General features: G+C 46.5%; 1 protein-coding gene across 1 annotated transcript in view; it reads right to left on the bottom strand.

The window, feature by feature from the left end:
• Positions 1-7,576: 7,576 nt before the first annotated feature.
• The window catches only part of ITM2A (integral membrane protein 2A), a 111,479-nt gene continuing 97,891 nt past the window's right edge, over positions 7,577-21,164 (bottom strand). The window contains exon 6 of the mRNA XM_085607843.1: positions 7,577-9,266. Within this exon, the coding sequence (XP_085463969.1) occupies positions 9,178-9,266 (89 nt within the window). The 3' untranslated portion in view covers positions 7,577-9,177. The remainder of the gene's footprint in view (positions 9,267-21,164) is intronic.

The raw sequence follows: 21,164 nt of genomic DNA, 5'->3' as shown, positions 1-21,164 counted from the left end.
ACGGATGTGGTGGGTGAAAAAGTGAACTTTTCCATGTGATTTATATTTAAAGAATGTGGGGCATGACTTTTGTTTGTGAGCTCCAAACTACGATGGTTTGCTAAGTTTGAGTCTCTTTTACAACCAGAATCTATAGCTATACTTTGTGTACATGGTTTATTTTTGTTGGCACCAGTGGGGGGTTGAAGTGAACTGAATTCTTGAGCAGTAATTTGAGGTAATGCAAGGCTCTGTTGAACAACTCCCGAAACTAGGTGCTTAAGTGATGGTTGTGTGGAGACAGATTTTGCTTGAGTTGGTGAATTAAAAGAGGGTTCCAAAGCTTGAGATGTCGCCGATTGCCTATTAATCCGGGTTGGGAGGGCTGTCTGTGTTAGCGACTGATTTGACGGGGGTTGAGGGCTTGTCCATTCTCCTTTCGAGGAAGGTATTGGTGTTGTTGATGGTGCATTACCTAAGGGGGCTGCCTCGTCCCTGAGGGAGTTACTCGTGTTAAAAGATGTTAAGCCGATTGTTAGTTTGTTACGGCTTTTTCGTTGTCTTTTCTTTTCCCTTTTCGACAAACGGTGTAATTTTTTTGATGTTCTATTGAAAAATGGTTCAGCAGCTGCTGTGTCGATTGGGTTAGGAGACTTTGTGCTGGAGTGGACTTTCAGACAAGGAGAATCCTGTGGCTGACTTAAGGTCTGATTGGGAGGATCTTGCGACTTGGGCACCAAGGGTTTTTCCGTTAACACGGCTGATAGAAATTGAGGTAGAGATGAAAGAGAATCAATGATGGGCAAACAGCAGCACACTGATTGCACCAGCTGTGTTTGGGCTTGAGCTTTTTTAATAAGAGCGTTGAGCGCCTCCAGTTTTTTAATCGATCCCGGCGGTGTACACTGCAAGCGTGTTTAGCAGGTGTACCTGCATGTCCATCTTGTCTGAGTGGTATGTTAAAGCAGCGGACGTTGTTTGAAAGGTTTGTAATAGTTGGGACCATAAGTTGTTGAAATTGGCCGGTCAGGGTGTTTTTTGCCTGTCCGGCTCTTTATGCACGGTATTGAAAAAAGATAAGTCCAAAGAGGTGTTTATGATATTAATATTTGGGTCTTCAGGTATAAGGTCTTGATCAAATGCCGCCCCTTGATTCATTCTATTCAAACAGGGGTCTAATTCGGATTGAGCTGAGTTGTTAAGGGCCGCTTGTGAAAGGGCCCTTGCCTGTAATGGAGCTGCTATTGGACTCTTTTGTGGTATGTCCTGGTTGAGATTAACTGAAGAATAAAATACAGACGGAGAGAGCAGACTTGAGTTTAAAATTGGTTGGGTGGTTGAAGGGTCAGCATTACTGTGAGTTGTTGCCTTTAGTGAAACTTGATCTGAATAGATTGAATGTTGAACTGAGAGTTGAGGATGAGCCTGTTGTAGTTGGATAAAGTCCTGGGCTTCAGGGGCATCCTTGCGAGGAGATTCTGTTATTGAAACGGCACTCTGTTGACTTGAATCCATTGGTCCTCCATCGACCCTGTGGATCAATGGGAGAACCGTTATTTGGTGCGACCGTAGCTCGGGGGCTACTTGAACAGATACCTGCCGAGAAGGGGATACCTGTTGATTATTCTGAGTACCTGTGGCACTCTTCCGGGTTGTGGCTGGAGCTATAGACCTGAAGTAGTCCCTTAAAGAGACCTTATTTTTTGCTGGGTTTAATTGTTTTTTAGAGCCAGGTGTTTGTTCCTCATTCGTTTGGTGGGCATGTGCTAGCCCTGGATCAGAGGTTGTCCTTGTGGTTGCTGATGTATAAGGTGGTGTTGACATCTTTGGAGAGGATGCCGATAGCTCACAGAAGTCCGTGTTTGCTCCTTTTTTTGGCGGTTTTACCAGGAGAAATTAAATGTGCTCTACTCAAAAAATATTTGTATATCTATTCCTTTATACCATTTTTTGATTGTATAAGGACTGTTCCCATGAGGCACAGGGTCAAGACTGATTTGCATATGGCCACGTCTGAACTGGGGTGGCGTGGTGAGCAAAATAACGATGGATCAAACACAGATCTGGGGGTGAATGTTTTGCCAAAGTGCAACATTCCGTCCATTATCTTGTGTGTTTTGCCAAATGGGCCCTGAGCAGGGAGTGGCATTTCCACTGTCTCGGGGAAGTTGGGATTGCATATCAAAGGCGGCAGAGTCCTTTGAAGCCTCTTTCCTTGACATGCTGATTACTAGTCATCCTGTTTGGAAGAGGTGACATCTCTGGCCGGATCAGGCATTGTTTCGTACCTCAGAGAATGTGGGTTCTCACCTCTTTATTTATAAAGGTTTGTATAGCGTGAACATGACCCTAGAGCACAGGTCTTCAAACTGTGGGGCACGCCCCCCGGGGGGGGGGCCTGGATGGGTTTCCAGGGGGGCGCAAAGGCCTCTGCAAGGACATGTAAATGAAGACGCCTGGAAGTGCAGCGATGTTTATTTGCTGCATTTCCAGGCTGTCTTCATTTACTCGGAAGCCCTCAGAGTGCCGTGGGGCCAGAGGTCAGTGAGTGTGCTGCTTGGGGCTCGGATGGGATGGGCAGTGTCTGGAGTCTTATTAAGACTCCAGCAGCCCTGAGTTTTTCACCAGTCTTTAAAGACCATTTGCATACCTTTGGAAACTGGTTATGGAGGCTTAGTTTTATTCATTTTCCAGTACCCCTGGGCCCCGACTCTGCCTATTCCTTACATTTATATTTTAAATTTACTGCTGTAGTGTGAAAAGTAATATAAAAAAAGGGTTGCCAATAGAAAAAATGCCAGCCATGTATGTTTAAAGAGCCTGCATAGACCTTGCTTTGATACTAAATTGGGTCTTAAATAAGGAAGTATGTATTCATTTGTAATTTGACTGTCTGTTCCTTTTATTTTCAGTCATGAAACATTCAGGCAGCCCTAGAACTCATTTAAAAGTGCTTTATATTTGCTTCTCGGAGTACGTACAGATAAGTTCTACAAATAGGGCTTTAGGTGACTGTTTATTTTTGTACCGTCTGCAACAGCAAAAGAATGAGCTGGCAACCCTAATCATAAGACTGGAAGTTTGTTGCAGGATCCGCACATTATTTATTTCCTTCACCCTCGATTCACCGATTAATTCCATAATAGCAATAGTTTAATTTATATCTGAAACCCTATGCCCCGTCAATACCATGCTGATTAACTTCAAGTGTCTGGGAATTCACCCTGCATTCAGACAACTCACTCCTCATTCTCACCCTTCACTTTCACGCTCACCCTGCACTCACAGCGCATAGTTGTGGTTTTCCCGCATTTGCCACATAATCTATCGTCTGCGGCATAATTTGCAGATTGAAAAATGCAGCAACACATGTTACCTCACAGTGGAAGGCCCTTTCTAAAGGTTGACTGGTCACCTTTCTGTTGCTTATTGCTATATATTGGGTGTTAATGTGGTACTTATGAGGGGCAATAAAGGCCAGGACAATGTTAACAAGTGTAAAAATAGCAAAATAGCGCAGTAATGCTATCACAAAATATGCAGCATAATTCGCCTTTGCTTGCTGCAGAATTTAGTCAACCATGCTGCATAATTTGGCCTTCTCCTGCCGCATGATTCCAATGGCCCTGTTTCTAGTGCTATGAGGTCCCAGCCTGTGGCAGAAAGCACTGTGAATATGTCATTATTTTAAAACAGTATTTACATACTCTAAGCTAGGCCGCTGCAAAAGGATGCAGTGATTGAGATAAAACAAGTTCTTACAAAACATACTTTAGTAATAAGTAATCAAACTGTATCTAATGCAGACATTTTTGTAAGTGTCTCCACTAGTCCAGATCCCAGCTGATAACTCCATTACATTAAATCTTAAAAAGAATAGATCTTTGCCACCATAAATCTGTAAGCAGATCCACTGGAATTATTCAGCTGAAGAGGACAACATTATGCGGCAGGTTTGACTAAATTATGCAGCAAGAAAAGGTAAATTATGCGGCACAATGCCCCACGTTTTGCAGTTAGCATTACTTCATTATTTTGTCATTTTGACTCACGGTAATGCTGTCAGGGGAAAATATTTCACCTCATTAGTACCAGTGTAGCACCCAAATACAGCAGTAAGCAACTTCAAGATTACCAGTCAATCTTTGCAAAGGGCCTTCCACTGCTCCGGAACACTTTCTCACGCTTTAAGTAACTTTTGTTCCGTTTGAGCAAGAATCAAGATTTTTTTGTGGAAATCTGCAGATTATGTAGCAAATGCAGTAAACTGACAATTATGTGGAAAACTCTGCTGCTGCTGCAGAAACTCATAATTCCATGGTTTCTTTTTCAACTTTGTGCACTACCACCCACACTTCAATTTCAGGCAGAGGCATCTCAAAGTCAGTATTAACCATTCAGGGGCAGTTTTTTTGTGAAAGCTGGGTCCATGGGGTGGTAGATAGAAGGCCAGCAGGGTTGCATTCAGATGCAGAGCCCTAATCCTCTCGATCCCTGGGGCCTCGCAGTAATGATCTAGGAGACAGAGGAAAGGAGCGCGATTCATAGATATTGTCAAAGAAGGCCCAGAATAGGGAGCACTGTATGCGGACTCATTTTTATGTTTACAAATGGCCAGAGACCTTTTCTTCAGAGAGATACCCCAAAGAAGGGGCCAATAAGTATTTTTTTTTTTTTTTTTTTTAAAGTATTTTTGTTTTTTTATAAAGGGACATTCATTAGTGAAGCTGGTACTGCTGCCAAGTGTGCAAGTAGCCACTGCCGGTTATCATAAAGGAGCAGATGCAGCAGGACTAGGGCCCAGGGATTTGGGGGGGGGGGGGGGGGGGCACTGCATCACAATTCTGACTGTGTACCTTTAAAAAAAAAAAAAAAAAAGGGGCATCAGAGCTTATTGTCCTTTCAAGCATTAGGACAGAGGTGATGATCCATCCTGGAGGGGAAGAGGTAAAAAAGGCAAAGGAGATAGCCTGATACTCAGGACTGCAGTTATCATTAGTGCAGCAGGTATAGTTGCATTGGAGTCAAAGAGTGTGAGGGGTTCACAACACCCCAATTATGTGGAGCAGTTTGTTTGGGATATCAGTTTTTGTTTGATGCTTTTGCTGTTTTATAAGTCTCATATTTGGTGCAATTCATAAGCTATAGAAAAAATATTCCTGAAATCATCTAAGCCCTGCTCCTTGCACGCAGCCATGTCCCTCCCGCTCGCTCCCTCAATCCTGGTCATAAAGTTTTGGAGGGAGGCCCGACTTCAAAACATTTTGTTTAGGGGGGGCTCAGAGTAAAAAAGTTTGAAGACCTCTGCCCTAGAGGGTATCAAGAGCGCTTTATACTATAGGGTAGGTAGGATACATTTGTAAGAATAAACACTTGTCACATATGTGAGTGTAACATGGTAAAACTGGTATCTATGGTTGCACATCAATGTAGTGGTCATATATAGCATCGGAATAATAAGCAGGTAAATAACCAAAAAAAAATCAGGTATCTTAGGGCAGAAACCTGCCTGTGGGGGCAGGCTGGTCTACACCAGTCAGCCAGTACCCTAGAGGCTGGTAGATTTACAGGGGGCACCTCTAAGGTATCCTCTAGGTGCATGTTTTAATAAATCCATTACTTGCATCAGTATGGATTTATTATGACAAGGTCTTGATGCCTAACACTGTAGGTTTCAGTGAAGCCATCATGTAGCTGGGGCACTCTTAATGACCAATGCCCAGTACATGCATCAAGATTGCTTCCCTGTTCACTTGTACCATCTAGGCAATGGCAGTCTGCATGAGTTCGATGGTGGATCCCATAGGGTGTCAATACATACTGTAGATCTTAGGGACCCTCTTTAGTACCCATGCCCTAGGTAGCAGGGATACCATTTACTAGGGACTTACAAGGGTGCTAAAGGTATTACCAATTGAGGAACAATCACAGTTACCTTGTTTTTAGCAAAGAACACTGGAGACCAGGTTAGCAGGAACCTAGAGCACTTCAAAGTCAAATCAAATGGCAAGCACAAAATGGGGGTAACCATGTCAAAAGGGGGCCCTCAACTACAGAAGTCTCCTAGATGGAACACTAAACTCAATGAGGAGCAGTAAATATTCTAATGTGGAGTCTTTTTACTAACTAATACATTGCAGGTTTCAAGAAAGTGATCACAAGTAATTCCTGAAACTGAAAGACCTAATTTGAAAAAGAAAACAGCTTGTTATATTCTGAACCCAACAGTAGACAACAGGAGAGTGTACAGTATGATCAACACATTCTGCTAACATCATACTTACAAAATACAAGTCTTATTTTCTATTAACCCGTTTAGCGCTGCGCACATTTTCGCCCTGTGCGGGTGATTTAAATAGTGGGTGGGACTTGGATGGCCAGGGGCCGTCCTCCGCACACGCCCACCGTGACGCATGGCGGCCAGGGGCCGTCATGCGCACCGAAGGGGTTAACATTGAATGGACATTGCTCTTATACACAGTGCCTGCTAACTCAAATCACCTGTAAGAGTAAAGCTTAACTCCTGGGCCTAATTACGTAGTCAGGGCACAAAAGGAGAAACTTGGTTATCCAACTAGAATGCAATGGAAAAATAACAGTATCTGCACAATAAAGCCCACAAACTGCTCTCGAAGCTCAAAGAAAAGGATTCTTGCTAGCAGTTTAAATAAAGTTAAGGTAGTCCGAGTTCGAGCCAGGTAACTCAGGATAACATGCATTTCTGTGTACCTCAGTAATGTACAGGGTCATCCCAGAAATGATACCCGACCAGAAGAAGGGGAGATGTGTTCTTCAAAGAAGTTGTGTGCTTACTCCTACCTCGTATTGCAGTCTTACGAATAGTTTGAGATGCCCCATTATGGCATTGGGTATGTTCATGCGTATTTTTGGAGTGACTGGAGTCCATCTGTGGAACTGCCTTCACAAGTGCAATAACCACTTAAATAACAGCATGCAACTATTATGCGTAAATAACTACTGATGTAGCCCATTGTTTTAGGTGCCTTTTATTATATAAGCAAGAACAACCAATTTAACAAGCATCATGTTTTTATTCATTTATGGTGTTTTGTGTATACCTGATATTTTGCAGTCTTCAATGAACCTTGCTCGATATGGAACAAAAACAGCAAATGTGTATTATTGTTCAACTACATAACCTACCCTATACCACCGGAAGCCTCCGAGTGTCATTACCTTGCTTGAGAAACTTACTAATTAAGATGCCCTCTTGCACAAACAGTAAAACTTACTGAGGGTGTTGCTTGCTGGCATTTGTTGGAAAAATAATCTACACCAATAAAAGAAGCAAGGCTGTGGCAAAAGGAGAAAGAAAATTGACTCTGTATGGACATTACCAAATGTCTTGAAATTATGTAAAAAAAATAAAAATCACTTTTCAGCTTGGATAAAAATACGCTATGCAAGTTTTGCACTTTTAGAAATATATAAACTGTCCTATGCAGTAAGTTTAGACAAACTGCTAAACAAAGGCTATATTTACTTTACTTTGCAAGCGTCTGCTTTTTTTTCCCATTGTGCATGATACAGCAAGACATATACTATTATCCTACTAACTTAAGAAACACAACAAAGGTTAGATTAACGTTTATTGAAGGGTTAGAAGTGTTCAATACAAAATTTCTTATTTTACTAATACACTGTGAAACAAACTTTGTTTTGCCATATGAATGTGGCATGGCTCATGAAACCTGTTAAAAGCAATCCTGGATTAGCAGGATTAAATTTAGAAGGTGACATTCTTGGGGCTGGTTTTCATACACAGGCTACAATTTAATACTGACGACAGTGTGAACACATTCAACACATGCCTAATGAAATAGCACAAAGTGAAATTAATAATGTCATTTAGATAAAACTTTCTTATTAGTATATATGAAACCTGAACCAAGCTCGAAGCAATGAAAATCGGTATTTGAACTTGGGAACTACATTCACAAGACAAAGGGACACAAATTCAAGATTGTGTGCTTTATTACCCGTTCCACCACCTTTATGTGCTTCTTTAATGAAATACTGAAGAAGAAGAAAAAAAACTCGGGTTATCTACATCTGATCTTCAGAGACATGGTCCGGTGATTGAACGTATTATTTCTAGCTCTTTTTTAATGTTTTACACAAAGAGGTAACAATCAGTAACCAGATTTCCAGAACTGTGGAGCCAATTTCGTGGCTAAACTAGACAGGCACACATCAAGCATATTTTTACATTGTCTATAGTATTTACTCTATTTAATTTTACAGTCATGTATTTTTTTTTTTACTTGTTAACAAAAACAAAGGGAACGGCCTTTGTCTGTTTGGACAAAGCACACATATGCGCCCTATGCAATATATTGTGAAAGATTTAAGCTTCAACAATACTATAAATACGCTGAAAGAAAATTTAACTACCAGAAAAAGATCCAAATATACACAAACGTCAATACAGTAGTAGCACATCGCAAAGTCAGCAAACCATGATGACATTAAATTGAAGGAAACCAAGTTTATCATGCTCTATAAAAATAGCCTGTGTGCCAAGACGTTCATTTAATTAATTCTAGCAAATTCCCGCTGTCCTAGAAGGCATATGAAAACAGAAATCTTAGTCCTAAATCGCATTTGGAAGCGGTATAAGCGAGAACTAAGTCAGAAACACTGCAAAAATTTGTGAGGAATGGTACATCAAAAAAAAATAACCAGGCAACACCTGTACAAAAAAAACCCCACCAAAAAAGCAATATTTTAAAATAGAGATGCACTGGATCCATTTGTCCATGGTGATGTATTGGTAACACCACTAGCCTGATATACGAATAGCTGAAGTTAAAGATTTCACCCCCTTAATGCGCTTATTTGCTTAAAATCCCTCCTTCAAACTCCAACTATAAACTTATTCATCAGGTAAATCAGACTCCAGCGAAAAATAAATGGAGGGCAGCTTTTCATTTTTGGACTTTGTGCCATACAAGGCAAAACCAGAAGATAATTTACAACCACAAAAATCATCTGAATTGCCAAGGCGTTACTTGGAAGAAGTTAAACACAACCTGACAAAAGTTTTAATGGTGAAAGATAGGAATCAACAGAGACTTAATAAGGCTTTCGATTATCATTGCACATTTTAATTTAGAAGCCAAGCATTAAGGACTTGTAATTCAATGCATGACTTTGCAATTATTGATCCAGTGCCATTCACCCTTCGCAGATTCTTGTTTCAACCACATATGCACTTTCAAAATGTTTAATGGAGTTGCATCGTAGAGCAGATCGTTTCTGAAAACCTGAATGAAGAAACAAATTAGGAACGTTATAAAATTCTAGACGAAATGTACAATTTAGGTCAAAGGTGACTTTGTATATAAGGCTACTGTTTCAAATATAGAATGTGCAGTGTACATATAAAACACAATCCTGCTGAGTTGGAGTAGAAACTTAAGCTAACAAATGTAGGTGTACTATTGACACCAACAACAAACAACTTGTGAATACAGTTTTCCAGCACTGATGTCTTTCGAAGACTTACGTCAGAATTATTCTTTGTTTTTAGAGTGATGAGAAACCTCAGAAGTCAATGTTTACATAGTAGCATACAAATACACTCAATACACCCACTTCATTACGTGACCCCAATCGCTAGCCAAGGGGGAGCAACACAGATCTTACCTTCTCTTAGAGGCTTAACAGTCACCAAGAGCAATTTCTGGAGCATTTAGAAAGTTGAGGGCGACGACATGCAAGTGAACCAACCAACATTGAGTATTGAATATGCTACTTACCAGTATGCATCTGTTCTTGGCATGTAGGGCTGCTGACATTCATATCTGTGCATAGATCGCCGCCTAGTGTTGGGTCCGGATGTTTGCACGTTGTTGTCCTGGAAGAGTCTTCGAAGTATCCTGGGATAGGTGACTCCTCCCCTGGACTACAGTGCGCATGGGCATCCTCTCCATCCTCAGATTGTTTTTCGCCATTGTGGCAGTGATGGAGTAGATATAGAAAGTGATGACCATGCTTACAGTAATTCTGAGAGCTGCAGCTGCTACAGGCGCCGGGGAGGAGGGAGGGCGATATGAATGTCAGCAGCCCTACATGCCAAGAACAGATGCATACTGGTAAGTAGCATATTCAGTTCGAGGCATGTGGGCTGCTGAATTCATATCTGTGCATAGAATATATAGCAGTGCCCTCTTATTAGCGGCGGCTACCAGTGCCAGCTGCAGCGGTCTGAAAAAGAGTTTTGAGAACAGCCTGTCCTACAGCTGCCTGCTGTTTTGATTGCACATCTACACAATAGTGTTTGGTAAATGTATGTGTAGTGGACCAGGTGGCTGCTCTACATATGTCGTGCAAAGGAATGTTTCCTAGGAAAGCCATTGAGGCCCCTAACTTACGTGTTGAGTGGGCTCGTGGGGGAATCGTTAAAGTGCGTTTAGCCTTTTGATCGCAAATTTGAATACATTTAACGATCTATCTGGCTATTCCTGCTTTGAAGATAGCGTTACCTTTGTGGTGTGGGGCAAAGGCAACGAAAAGTTGTTGTGTTTTCCTAAAGGGTTTGGTCCTGTCGATATAATACATGAGGGCCCTTTTGACATCTAGTGTATGGAGTGCCCTTTCTGCGACAGTTTGTGGGTTTTGGAAGAAAACGGGCAGTTCAATGGTTTGATTCATGTGGAACTGCGATACCACCTTTGGCATGAATTTGGGGTTGGTACGTAGTACGACCCTGTTGGCATGAACCTGTATAAATGGCTCTTGAATGGTTAGTGCCTGGAGTTCACTAACTCTTCTCAAAGAAGTGATAGCTACTAGGAAAGCTACTTTCCAGGTAAGGAATTGAATCTCGCATGAGTGTAGAGTTTCAAAGGGTGGACCCATCAGGCGTGTGAGGACCAAGTTGAGGTTCCACATCGGAGCCGGTGGGTGGCTTGGTGGAATGACTCGTTTGAGTCCTTCCAAGAATGCTTTGATGGCAGGCACTCTGAATAGAGAGGTGCTGCCTGGTCTGCAGATAGGCTGATATTGCGGTCAAATGGACACGTATAGAGGTGTACGCCAGATTGCATCGGAATAGGTGTAATAGGTAACAAATAATGTTTTGGATGGATGCATCTAGCGGGTTAATGTCATTATTATTGCAATAAATGACGAACCTCTTCCATTTTGCTGCATAGCAAGCTCTGGTAGTGGGTCTCCTGGCCGCCTTAATGATGTCCATACAGTCAGGTGGCAGGTTTAGGTAGCCAAACTCTAGGACTTCAGGAGCCAGATTGCCAGGTTCAGCTGTTGCGGATCTGGGTGCTGAATCTCTCCATGGTTCTGCGTCAAATGCTCGGGTTTGACCCGCAGCCTTTGATGCGGCACCACGGAAAGTTCGAGAAAGGTGGTGTACCACGGCTGGCGTGCCCACGTTGGAGCAACCAGGACGAGCGTCAGTGAGTGTTGACGCAGTTTGCGTGCCACCAGCGGTATCAGTGGTGCTGGGGGAAAAGCGTACGCAAATCTGCCGGACCAGTTCATCCAGATCGCATTGCCCTGCGACTGCGGATGTGGGAACCTGGCGGCAAAGCTTTGGCATTTTGCGTTTTCGCTTGTTGCGAATAGGTCTATCTCTGGATGACCCCACTGCTGGAAGTACGGTTGGAGTACTGATGGGTGTAACTCCCACTCGTGCATCTGGTGGCTGTGTCTGCTGAGCAGATCCGCCATCTGGTTGTCCTTGCCGGGGAGGTGTTCTGCCATGAGGAACATGTTCCTTTGAATGGCCCACTTCCACATGCTCTGAGCCAGATGAGACAACTGTGGAGAGTGTGTTCCTCCCTGCTTCTGTATGTAGTACATGGCAGTCATGTTGTCCGTCCGGATCAACACGACTTTGTTGCACAAGTGTACTTTGAATGCTTTCATAGCGAGGAAGATTGCCATCAGCTCTAGAAGGTTGATGTGCATCTTCTTTTGTTGTTGTGTCCATAGTCCCTGCACTGTGTAATGGAGTACATGAGCTCCCCATCCCTGGAGAGACGCGTCCGCCGTCAGTATCATCTGTGGGACAGGCTCTTGGAACGGTCGGCCCTTGCAAAGGTTTTGTGGATTCCACCAATGCAGAGAGTTGTATGCCCGACCGCTCACCAACACTAGGTCTTTCAACTGTCCTTGAGCCTGATTCCACTGACGTGCTAAGCACTCCTGAAGCGGGCGCATATGTAGTCTCGCGTGGGGGACTATGAAGATGCAGGAGGCCATCATGCCTATCAACTGCATGAACACTCGCGCGGGAAGGGAGTGTTGTGGTTTGAACTTTGAAATCAGCATTTGCATGCTGTTGATTCTCACCAAATTTGGCTGAGCAGTGGCCGCCAGAGTGTCTATAGTCGCACCTAGGTACTGTTGTACGTGTGAGGGCTGTAGATGGGATTTGGGTAATTTAGTGAGAACCCCAGACTGTGAAGGAGGTGAATGGTGCGGGACATGTGGCTGGCACATTGCTGGGCTGACTTCGCTTGAACGAACCAGTCGTCCAGGTAAGGGTAGACGTGTATGTGCTGCCTCCGTAGATGTGCCGCCACAGTAGCTAGGCACTTTGTAAACACCCTTGGTGCCGTTGTCACGCCGAAGGGAAGGACTTTGAATTGGTAGTGCTGCCCTTGAACAGTGAACCTGAGGTATTTTTTGTGTGATGGGTGAATGGGTATGTGGAAATACGCATCCTTGAGGTCCAGTGTGGCTAGAAAGTCTCCCTGCTTGAGCAGCGGGAGGACTTGCTGTAGAGTGAGCATGTGAAAATGCTCGGAAAGAATGTATCTGTTTAGGGGTCTCAGGTCTAATATAGGTCTGAGTGACCCGTCCTTTTTCGGTATTAAATAATACAGGGAGTACACCCCTGTACCTTGCTCGTGGACGGGTACGACCTCTATTGCGCCTTTTAGAAGCATACTTTGCACCTCCTGCTGTAAGAGCGTTAAGTGCTCTGAGGACATAGGACGGTTTTTTGGAGGTATTGTGGGTGGAGTGGAGGTTAGTTCTAGACAGTAACCGTATTTGACAATATCTTTGACCCACCTGTCCGTGGTGATGGAGTTCCACGTGGACAGGAACCTTTGTAGCCTTACCCCGACAGGTGTTATGTGGTCGGGAGGAAGGGAGAGGGCGTCACTGCTTGTTCTTGGGGGAGGGCCTGGTGTTGCCGTAGCCACGTCCTCTGCCCTTTGTACTGGAGCCACGATATCCACACCCCGGGTGTTTTTATCGTAGGTGGTTTGTGTATTGCCCTTGTTGTATGTTTGCTGTGACCCCTGTCCTCTACCTGCTCCTCTATTTCCGGGGCGACGAAAGGAGCCGCTCCGAAAGGACTGAGTCTGGAGAGCCCCCATGGACTTTGCAGTGTCCGTGTCCTTCTTTATTTTCTCTAGGGTGGTGTCAACCTCCGGGCCGAATAAATAGTCGGGGTTGACAGGCTGGTTGAGTATGTTGTTTTGCACCTCAGGTTTGAATCCGGAGATTCGTAACCAGGCATGTTGTCGCAGCAGGACGCTAGTGTTTATGGCCCTGGCAGCTGTGTCTGCGGCATCCAGCGCGCACTTGATGGATGCGTTTGTGAGGAGCTGTCCCTCTCTGATGAGGATCTCTGCACCTTCTCTGTATTGGTCAGGGAGATGTTGGATTAGTTGCTCTAATGTGTCGTAGTGCGCTCTATCGTAGCGAGCGAGGAGTGCTTGAGTATTGGCAATGCGCCATATGTTGGCTGCCTGGGCGGCAACCCGTTTGCCAGAAGTCTCTAACACCTTGGACTCTTTGTCCGGGGGAGGAGCGTCACCTGTTTGTGAGTGTGCCCTCTTGCGAGCATTCGCAACGACAATGGAATCCAGAGGTAATTGGCCTCTGATGTAAGTAGGGTCCCCAGGAGCCGATCTGTATTTCTTTTCCATCCTGGGGTTTATCACTCTTGCCCTGGTGGGTTCCTTGAAGATGTCCTTTGCTGGTTTGAGGACACCCTTCAACATGGGTAGAGTTTTTATATTCCTTTCTGAGGATGCAAAAGTATCCATAAGAAAGTCGTCCTCGACGGTGTCCGAGTGAAGTTGCACCCCATGATTGGCCGCAGCACGTTCAATTAGAGCGTTGAACGCTGCCGTGTCCTCTGTGGGAGATGTTTTTGCTCCATAGAGTTGCGGGTCTTGTGCATCCATAGGTGCACCTGGGTCCACAGGGTCATCCCAAGTTTGATCAGGGTCCTGTTGGCCGTCAGGGTCCATGTCTCCGGGGTAGGGGACTTGGTCACCCATGTAGTCCACCAACGCATCCGTGTCGGAGTGTGTGGGAGAGAAGGATTGTGGATCCTGGTAGGGTGAGTGGAAAGGTTCGTAAAGAACTGGTTCTGAAGCCACAGGCAGCTTTCTTTTAAGTGGAATCCTGAAGGAGTCCAAAGCCGGCTCCGAAGTTATTTTCCGTTTGTGGATAATCATCCTGCCGGTGTCGGCGTCGATTAGATGCGATGGAGACGTCTCCGCAGAGCGTTCGGCAGGCGTGATCGTGGTATGGGTCACCCGTGTCCTGATTTGGAACAGTTTCGGGGCCGTGGATGGTGGCAGGCCAAAAGTAATGTTGGCTGTTGTCGAAGAGGCTGCTGGAGCTTTAATTGGTTCGGAGCCCGACGTGTCCTGGAGGACCATTTTCTTTTTGGTGCTTTGCGCAGCAATGGGTCGCGTCTGGAGCGCCCTCGAGTCTTTTGCACCGACCGGTTCTGTTGAGGCGGTCGTGGATTTTTTCGGCGCCGGTGGGTCATCGAGTCGAGGGGCGGGAATGGCCGTCGACTTCTTCGATGAGTGTGGCTTTGGTGTCGCAGTGGAAGCGGTGTGAGACGCAGCAGGCTGCTTGACCTTTGGGGTCGGAGTCGATTGCGTCGGTGCCGGGAGCCGAGCAGGTTTGGTGGTACCGAAGGCCTTCTTCCTTATGTCGACTTCGACGTCGGCCGCTTCGAGTTCGGCACCGAAGTCTCGTTTGGTGCGCTCGGTGCCGATGTGTTTTGCTGGCGTCGAAGGTGTGGAGGGCCTCGATCCGACCAGCGCCACTTTCGGTTTTGGTTTCAATTGAACCAATACAGCTTTCGGTTTCGGTTTTGAAGAAGGGAAACCAGCCGTTTTGGGCATTAATGGCTGCCGCTGAATGTCCGAGGCCGGGCCCGAGGGCGGGGCCGAAGAACTGCGGGATAGGTCTTGGGTAAGGCCCGAAGGCGATCCCTCGACCGGAGCCATAGACTGTTGCACTGGGCTTTCTTCAGTCTGAACGGTTAGGCCTTGCTCGTCACCGGAGCTACTCTCTTCGGCCCCTAAGGCCTCATTGTAGTCTCCTACCTCGGTGTCGTCTTCATCTCTGCGAAAGAGTGGTTCGTCGACGTCTTCTGATCCGGAGTCATGTTCGGAAACGGGACTGGAGGGTAGGTTCTCCACTTCTTCGACATCTTCGGTCTCGGCGTTGAAGATGTCGGCCGGGGCCGGTGCCGCTTGCTGCGCCTCGGGTCTCGCCGCTCGTCGATTCCGTAGAGTCTTCTTGGATCGAAATCTGGCACAGGCCATGCATGTAGATTCGTCGTGATCCGGTGAAAGGCATTTGTTGCACACCGGATGGACGTTGACGTGGGGATATTTCGCATTGCATACCGGACACCTCTTGAATGGTGTCCTCGATTCCATCGTTGATGTCTTATCGACGGTCGGGTAAGATGCGAAAGTTTGTTCTGGAAGTTAGTAAACTAACAAAGATACTATCGATACCGATCGAGAACAGTACCGACGCGAACTAAAGGCCTTTTGGCCTGAAAAAAGATTCCTAACTTGAGTCAAGATAGCACATCCGAACCCAATGGCGGAAAAAAACAATCTGAGGATGGAGAGGATGCCTATGCGCACTGTAGTCCAGGGGAGGAGTCACCTATCCCAGGATACTTCGAAGACTCTTCCAGGACAACAACGTGCAAACATCCGGACCCAACACTAGGCGGCGATCTATGCACAGATATGAATTCAGCAGCCCACATGCCTCGAACCGGTAGCTACTGCTAACTTTTCTTCTCCCACTTTGGATCTAATACTTGAAATAAGATTAACAAAGTACCACTACAGGAAAAGTGGTAGAGGAATACATTAAGTGAACACAATTTGTAGCAACACCTGTCCTGTTGCTGATTTTGTTCAGGCTTCCAAGGCAATAATCCATGGCAAATTTTTTAGTATTCATCCAAATTGCATTTCTCCTTCAGTGACACTATAGAAACCAGCAATACAATATGGAAAATGTGCGGGCGCAAGAATCAATGCAGTAGGGTGACTGGGCAATCAATGCAGGAGGGTGACAGGGCAATCAACGTGTGGGAGGGGATGGAGCAGCAAGTATCAATGATGGGGCAGCCAGCAAAACGGGGCAGCATGCAGCAAGGACGGTGTGGTAAGCAACACAGGTGGCAAGCATCTTGAAATCATGAAAGTGCATGCGTTTGCTTGCCCCATTCTTGAGTGCAGTAAAATGTAACTTGAAAAAAGTTAGAACAACATTCGATAGCGAGAGCCTTGGAAAGACACAAACTGGGCACAGAAACAGTACGTGCTCCAGAGAAGGACAAACGCATGCAGAGGAAGCGAAGCCCACACACGTGGACCAAATTAGCAAATGAGAGGGACAATGAGGCAAACCAGTAGGACAAGTTAGTTACCTTTGCCAACGCCTTATCTGGTAGAGTATCTAGACACAGATTCCTTACCGTAGAATTATCGGCAGGCGTCAGATTGGATCAGGAAAATTTGTGAGCAGTACCCCTGAGCGCTGGTACGTGGAGTCAATTGTCTTCATGAGGTGTCAACCGTGCCGGATGTGATGCTCATGGTGCCTCTATAGGCCAGGAGCACAGAGCCACGAAGAAGACTGACCACTGGTGTGGAAAACTGGGGCCCTGAAAGGGGAACTGCCATGTCCCTAGAAATCTGTGTGCAGAGCAGAGAGGATGGGTGGGTCTGTAAGTAATCTGTGCCTAGATATGAGTCTCTAACAGATAAGTAACTTGCCCATATGATAAGAGACTTCTAGCCACAGATTCCTTACCTTAGAATAGAAACCCAAGCAATACTACCCCTGAGGTGGGTCTAAGAAACACTTTCATACCAGAAAGTGCTGCAGGAACATAACAGGAAAAGTGCCCATCCGGTCTGTCCAGGCAGTAGTGTTGTGAATTTGTGCAAGGAAGCTTACGATGCAGCCTGGCAGATGTACAGGACCGGGACTGCGCGAGCTAAAGCAGTGATCAAAGCCTTGGATCTGGTGGAATGAGCATGCAAGCCCTCAGTGGGTTGCTTCCTGGCCAGTGCGCAACAGATATTAATGTTGAGCATGACCCATTGGGAGATGGCCTGTTTCTGCACAGCTTTAGCCTTCCTACCCCATGAAGTGTTGGCCGTCCATCCGGGAACATTTTCCTGTAGTGAAGATAGAATGACAATTTCTTTAAGTGTAGTTGGAGAAGGAGCTTCTCTCCCTTAGAGGGATATGGCGGACCATAAAAAGTAGCCACCGTGATGAACTGGCCAACATGAAAGGGAGTGCCAACTTTCAAAAGAAAGGAAGCTCCAGTTGTGAGAACTAGCTTGTCAGGGTAGATGTTCAGGTAAAGATGGTTGGATGGGGCTCAAAGGCAGCGCACATCAGGAATGTCGGGACGTGATTAAGGCCACACTGAGGCATGATAAAGGGAGAAGGAGAAAACAGATGTTGCAAACCGTTCAAGAACCTATGTACAATAAGGGATTTGAAGCCGAACAGCAGGTCAGCCAACCGCAGAAAGGCTGAAATAGCAGAAAGATTCCCTTTAAAGTGCCCAGAGCAGAGCCCTAATGGGCAAGGGAAAGAATAAAGAGAAGAACCTGGGAAAGGGGAACAGTAAGGGGGTTAACCTGCTTTTCTGCAAACAATGCTGCAAACTAGCCCCAAAGGCAGGTGTATTCTGTTTTGGCAGAGGGTCACCTGACTGCCAGAATAACGACAGAGGCTTCTGGTGGAAGGTCTTGGGCTGTCAAATGTTTCCACTTAATCTCCACGCAAGAAGGCGGAGCGTTGACAAATTTGGGTGGGTCCTCCAATCGGGCTGCTCCTTCAGAAAGGTGCAGCCTTATTGGAGGACCAATGGCCATGCTCAGGAGCTCGGGATACCAAACTCTGAGCCCCATCTGGAGCCACAAGACTAATTTGGGCCGGGTGAGTGGTATGGGCGGAGAGGTCTACAGGAGGTCCTGAGCTCCACTCGAGATGAAAAGCACCTCAGAGCGAGAGTCACCTCAAGCACGCAGAACTGCTTACATTGCGCGTTTGTTGCGGTGGAGATTAGATCTAACCAACTCTCCCCACTGCTGAAAGAGACCTTGCTCCACCTCAAGATGGAGATGCTACTCGTGTTCCACAAGGGATCTTCAGTAGAGTGAATCTACCATGGTGTTCAGAGAGCCCGCCAAATGTTAAAACACCAAAAGATAGGCCAAGCTGTTCCAGAGATGTACAGAGACGCAGGGCCTCTTGACAAAGGATCCATGACCTCACCCGCCCTGTTTCTTGCAATACCACATAGCGGCGTTGTTGTCCGTGAACACCAGCTCTAGCCTTTCCATGATGAGGGTAGAAAGGTTTTTAATGTCAGTCAGACCGCCCGGAGCTCCAGAAGGTGGATGTGGAATCCGGATTCTGCCAGAGACCAGAGGCCTTTGATCGCCACCTTTCCCAGATGGCTGACCCCATCCCAAGTCTGTTGCATCAGTCACTACTGTCAGATCTGGTTGTAGAGGGCTAGGGGTCTGCCGCTGAGACTGTGAAGCTTGCGATCCGTGTTGGCTGGGCCTGTACAGATTCGGCTGGTAGCCCCTTCGGTGGCGGCGAAAGCCAGATTTTGGTGGTGAAGGGCTTCGGAAAGTCCTAAGGACCTGCCCATGAGCCTGCTGTCCTTAAATCACTCTAGTGCGCAACTTCCCTGGTCTCCGAAGAGACCAGGGCCATGCAAGACCATGTCTATAAGCGATGCTTGAACATGCTCAGATAAGCCTCTCATCCTCAAACAGTTGTGGCGTAGTTAGACTACTGTGGACGAAACTGCTCTGCCCAATGAGTCGGTGGTGTCCGGCCCTGTGAGAAAGTGCCTCTTCTGACATTGTTAGCCCCCACATTTTGCATGATAATTGATGTGATTTTGATTGTAGTGCACAGGATACCTGCTAACCAGGTCCCCAGTCCAAGTGCTTCTTTCCCAAAACTATTCCACAATTGGTCCTTTAAGCATCCTGTAAATCCCTAGTAAATGGTACCTGGGTACAGAGGGCATTGGGACTGAAGAGAGTTCTCTAGGGACCCCAACACCTAGGCCCTGCAGACTGCCACTGCAGTGTGCATATTCTGGTACGGACAAAACAGAGTCAACATGGCACACTGCCTGTGTGCCATGCCAACTTGCACTGCCTAAGGAAAAGGTAAGTCACCCCTCTAGCAGGCCTTCCAACCCTAAGTCAGGGTGCACTATACCACAGGTGTGGGCATATCTGCATGGGCACATATGCCCCTACAATATTTAAGTCCATTCTCAGATATTGTAACTGCCAGGGAAGCCATAGAGAATGCATGGCCTGGAAACTTGACAACTCTAGTTCCCCAGCAACAGATGGCTTCTCTAAAACCAGGAGTGTTTGCTATCAAACTACTCATCTCAATAAATACACACTGATGCCAGTGTGGAATTTATTGAACCATGTACTCAGAGGTGCCGCCTGAAAACCTACCAATCCTGGTGTGGCCACAGGCTGGCTGTAGGCAGCCTGCCATCACCAGACAGGTTTCTGGACCCCTAGGTCGAAAGCCTCTGCTGCTCTCTGGGACCAGAAACAAAGCACATGCTGGGCGGAGGTGTCCCCCAGGATAGGCACAGTGCTCGAGAGGAAAGCTTCAAAGGCCTTCCACCTTTGTAGTGCAACCCCCAGATTCTGCTGCTAGCAGCAGATGGCAGCCCCCGGTTAACGCCCTCACTTTGTGCGGGAAAACCTAGATAGAATAGGTAGTGTGCCCACCTCTACCAATTCCACCCCTAAGGTGGGGAAGACTAGGTGAAGCATCTCTTTCAGTACCCGCCATCTTGAAGATGGGGAGACTCCACCAAGCAGGGCTAGGACTATGCCCCCTCACACAGGAGGGTGGCATAATTGAGGGTGTAGTCTCCCCAGGTAAGGTGCCCATTGGCCCTACCAGCTACCTCCGTAAAACACCCCTAAATTTAGTATTTAGGTGGTTTCCCCAAATCTGGAAACTATTTCCTGCATACCTAAGAAGGACGAAGATGACGCCGTGCAGCGAAGCATGAAGATGCCTTCTGGTTCGGCCCCAGCCCTACAGGTCCGTCTCTAGCTTTAAAGACCCTGTAAAAGAAGATGACGTCTGTCCTGCAGCTAGCGACTTCCACAACCTGAGGAAGACTCCCTGCCTTTCCACAAAGACCAGAGACTCGAGGACAGCTGATCTGCCCTCAAAGAAAACTACACAAAGGACTCTGGTGCCCTCCAAATCCGCGTGTCCTGCCCACTCTGCACCAGACACCTCCGGCCCATGTCCAGGTGGACTACCAATTCAGAACAGGTTCCCCAACAATCCTGATCTCAAGTCTAGCCTTGGCTGACCCCTCCTGGACTTCATGACGATACCTGCAGACTGAATCCAGAGGTTTTCCCGCGACCGGCCCCGGTAAGAAGAATCTGACGCCAAAGGACACCCCTGCACCGGAAGCCCCTGCGCCTTGGTGAGCTGAACCAACAGGGCCCCTACGACCTTCAGCAACTCAACTTAACTCTGCTGTTGCTGGTATCCTTCCTACAGCGCAACGCCTGCAGCCTGTTTGTCCAACCGAGTTTCTCCACTGAAGAGCATTGGCCACCCAATGCTGTATTGGCAGCCTGCCACCCCTGTGCCATTGGTGGTAAATGTTTGGTGCTGCCTTGTGGACCCCACTGTCCTCCCCCCCTCCCCCCTGGAGTTTTATATAGCGCAAACTTGAGCCAAAGGTATCAGAGCGCTTTACATGAGCACCAGCTGCATTACAGATGGGACACATTTATTTTGTTAGGCATGGGGAAATTAAGTGATTTGCCAAGAATCACAGGATGTTGAATGTC

Source organism: Triturus cristatus, chromosome 5_2 (assembly GCF_964204655.1).
Source record: "Triturus cristatus chromosome 5_2, aTriCri1.1, whole genome shotgun sequence".
In the NCBI taxonomy this organism is placed as follows: domain Eukaryota; kingdom Metazoa; phylum Chordata; class Amphibia; order Caudata; family Salamandridae; genus Triturus; species Triturus cristatus.
This window is presented reverse-complemented; position numbering and strand designations above follow the sequence as displayed.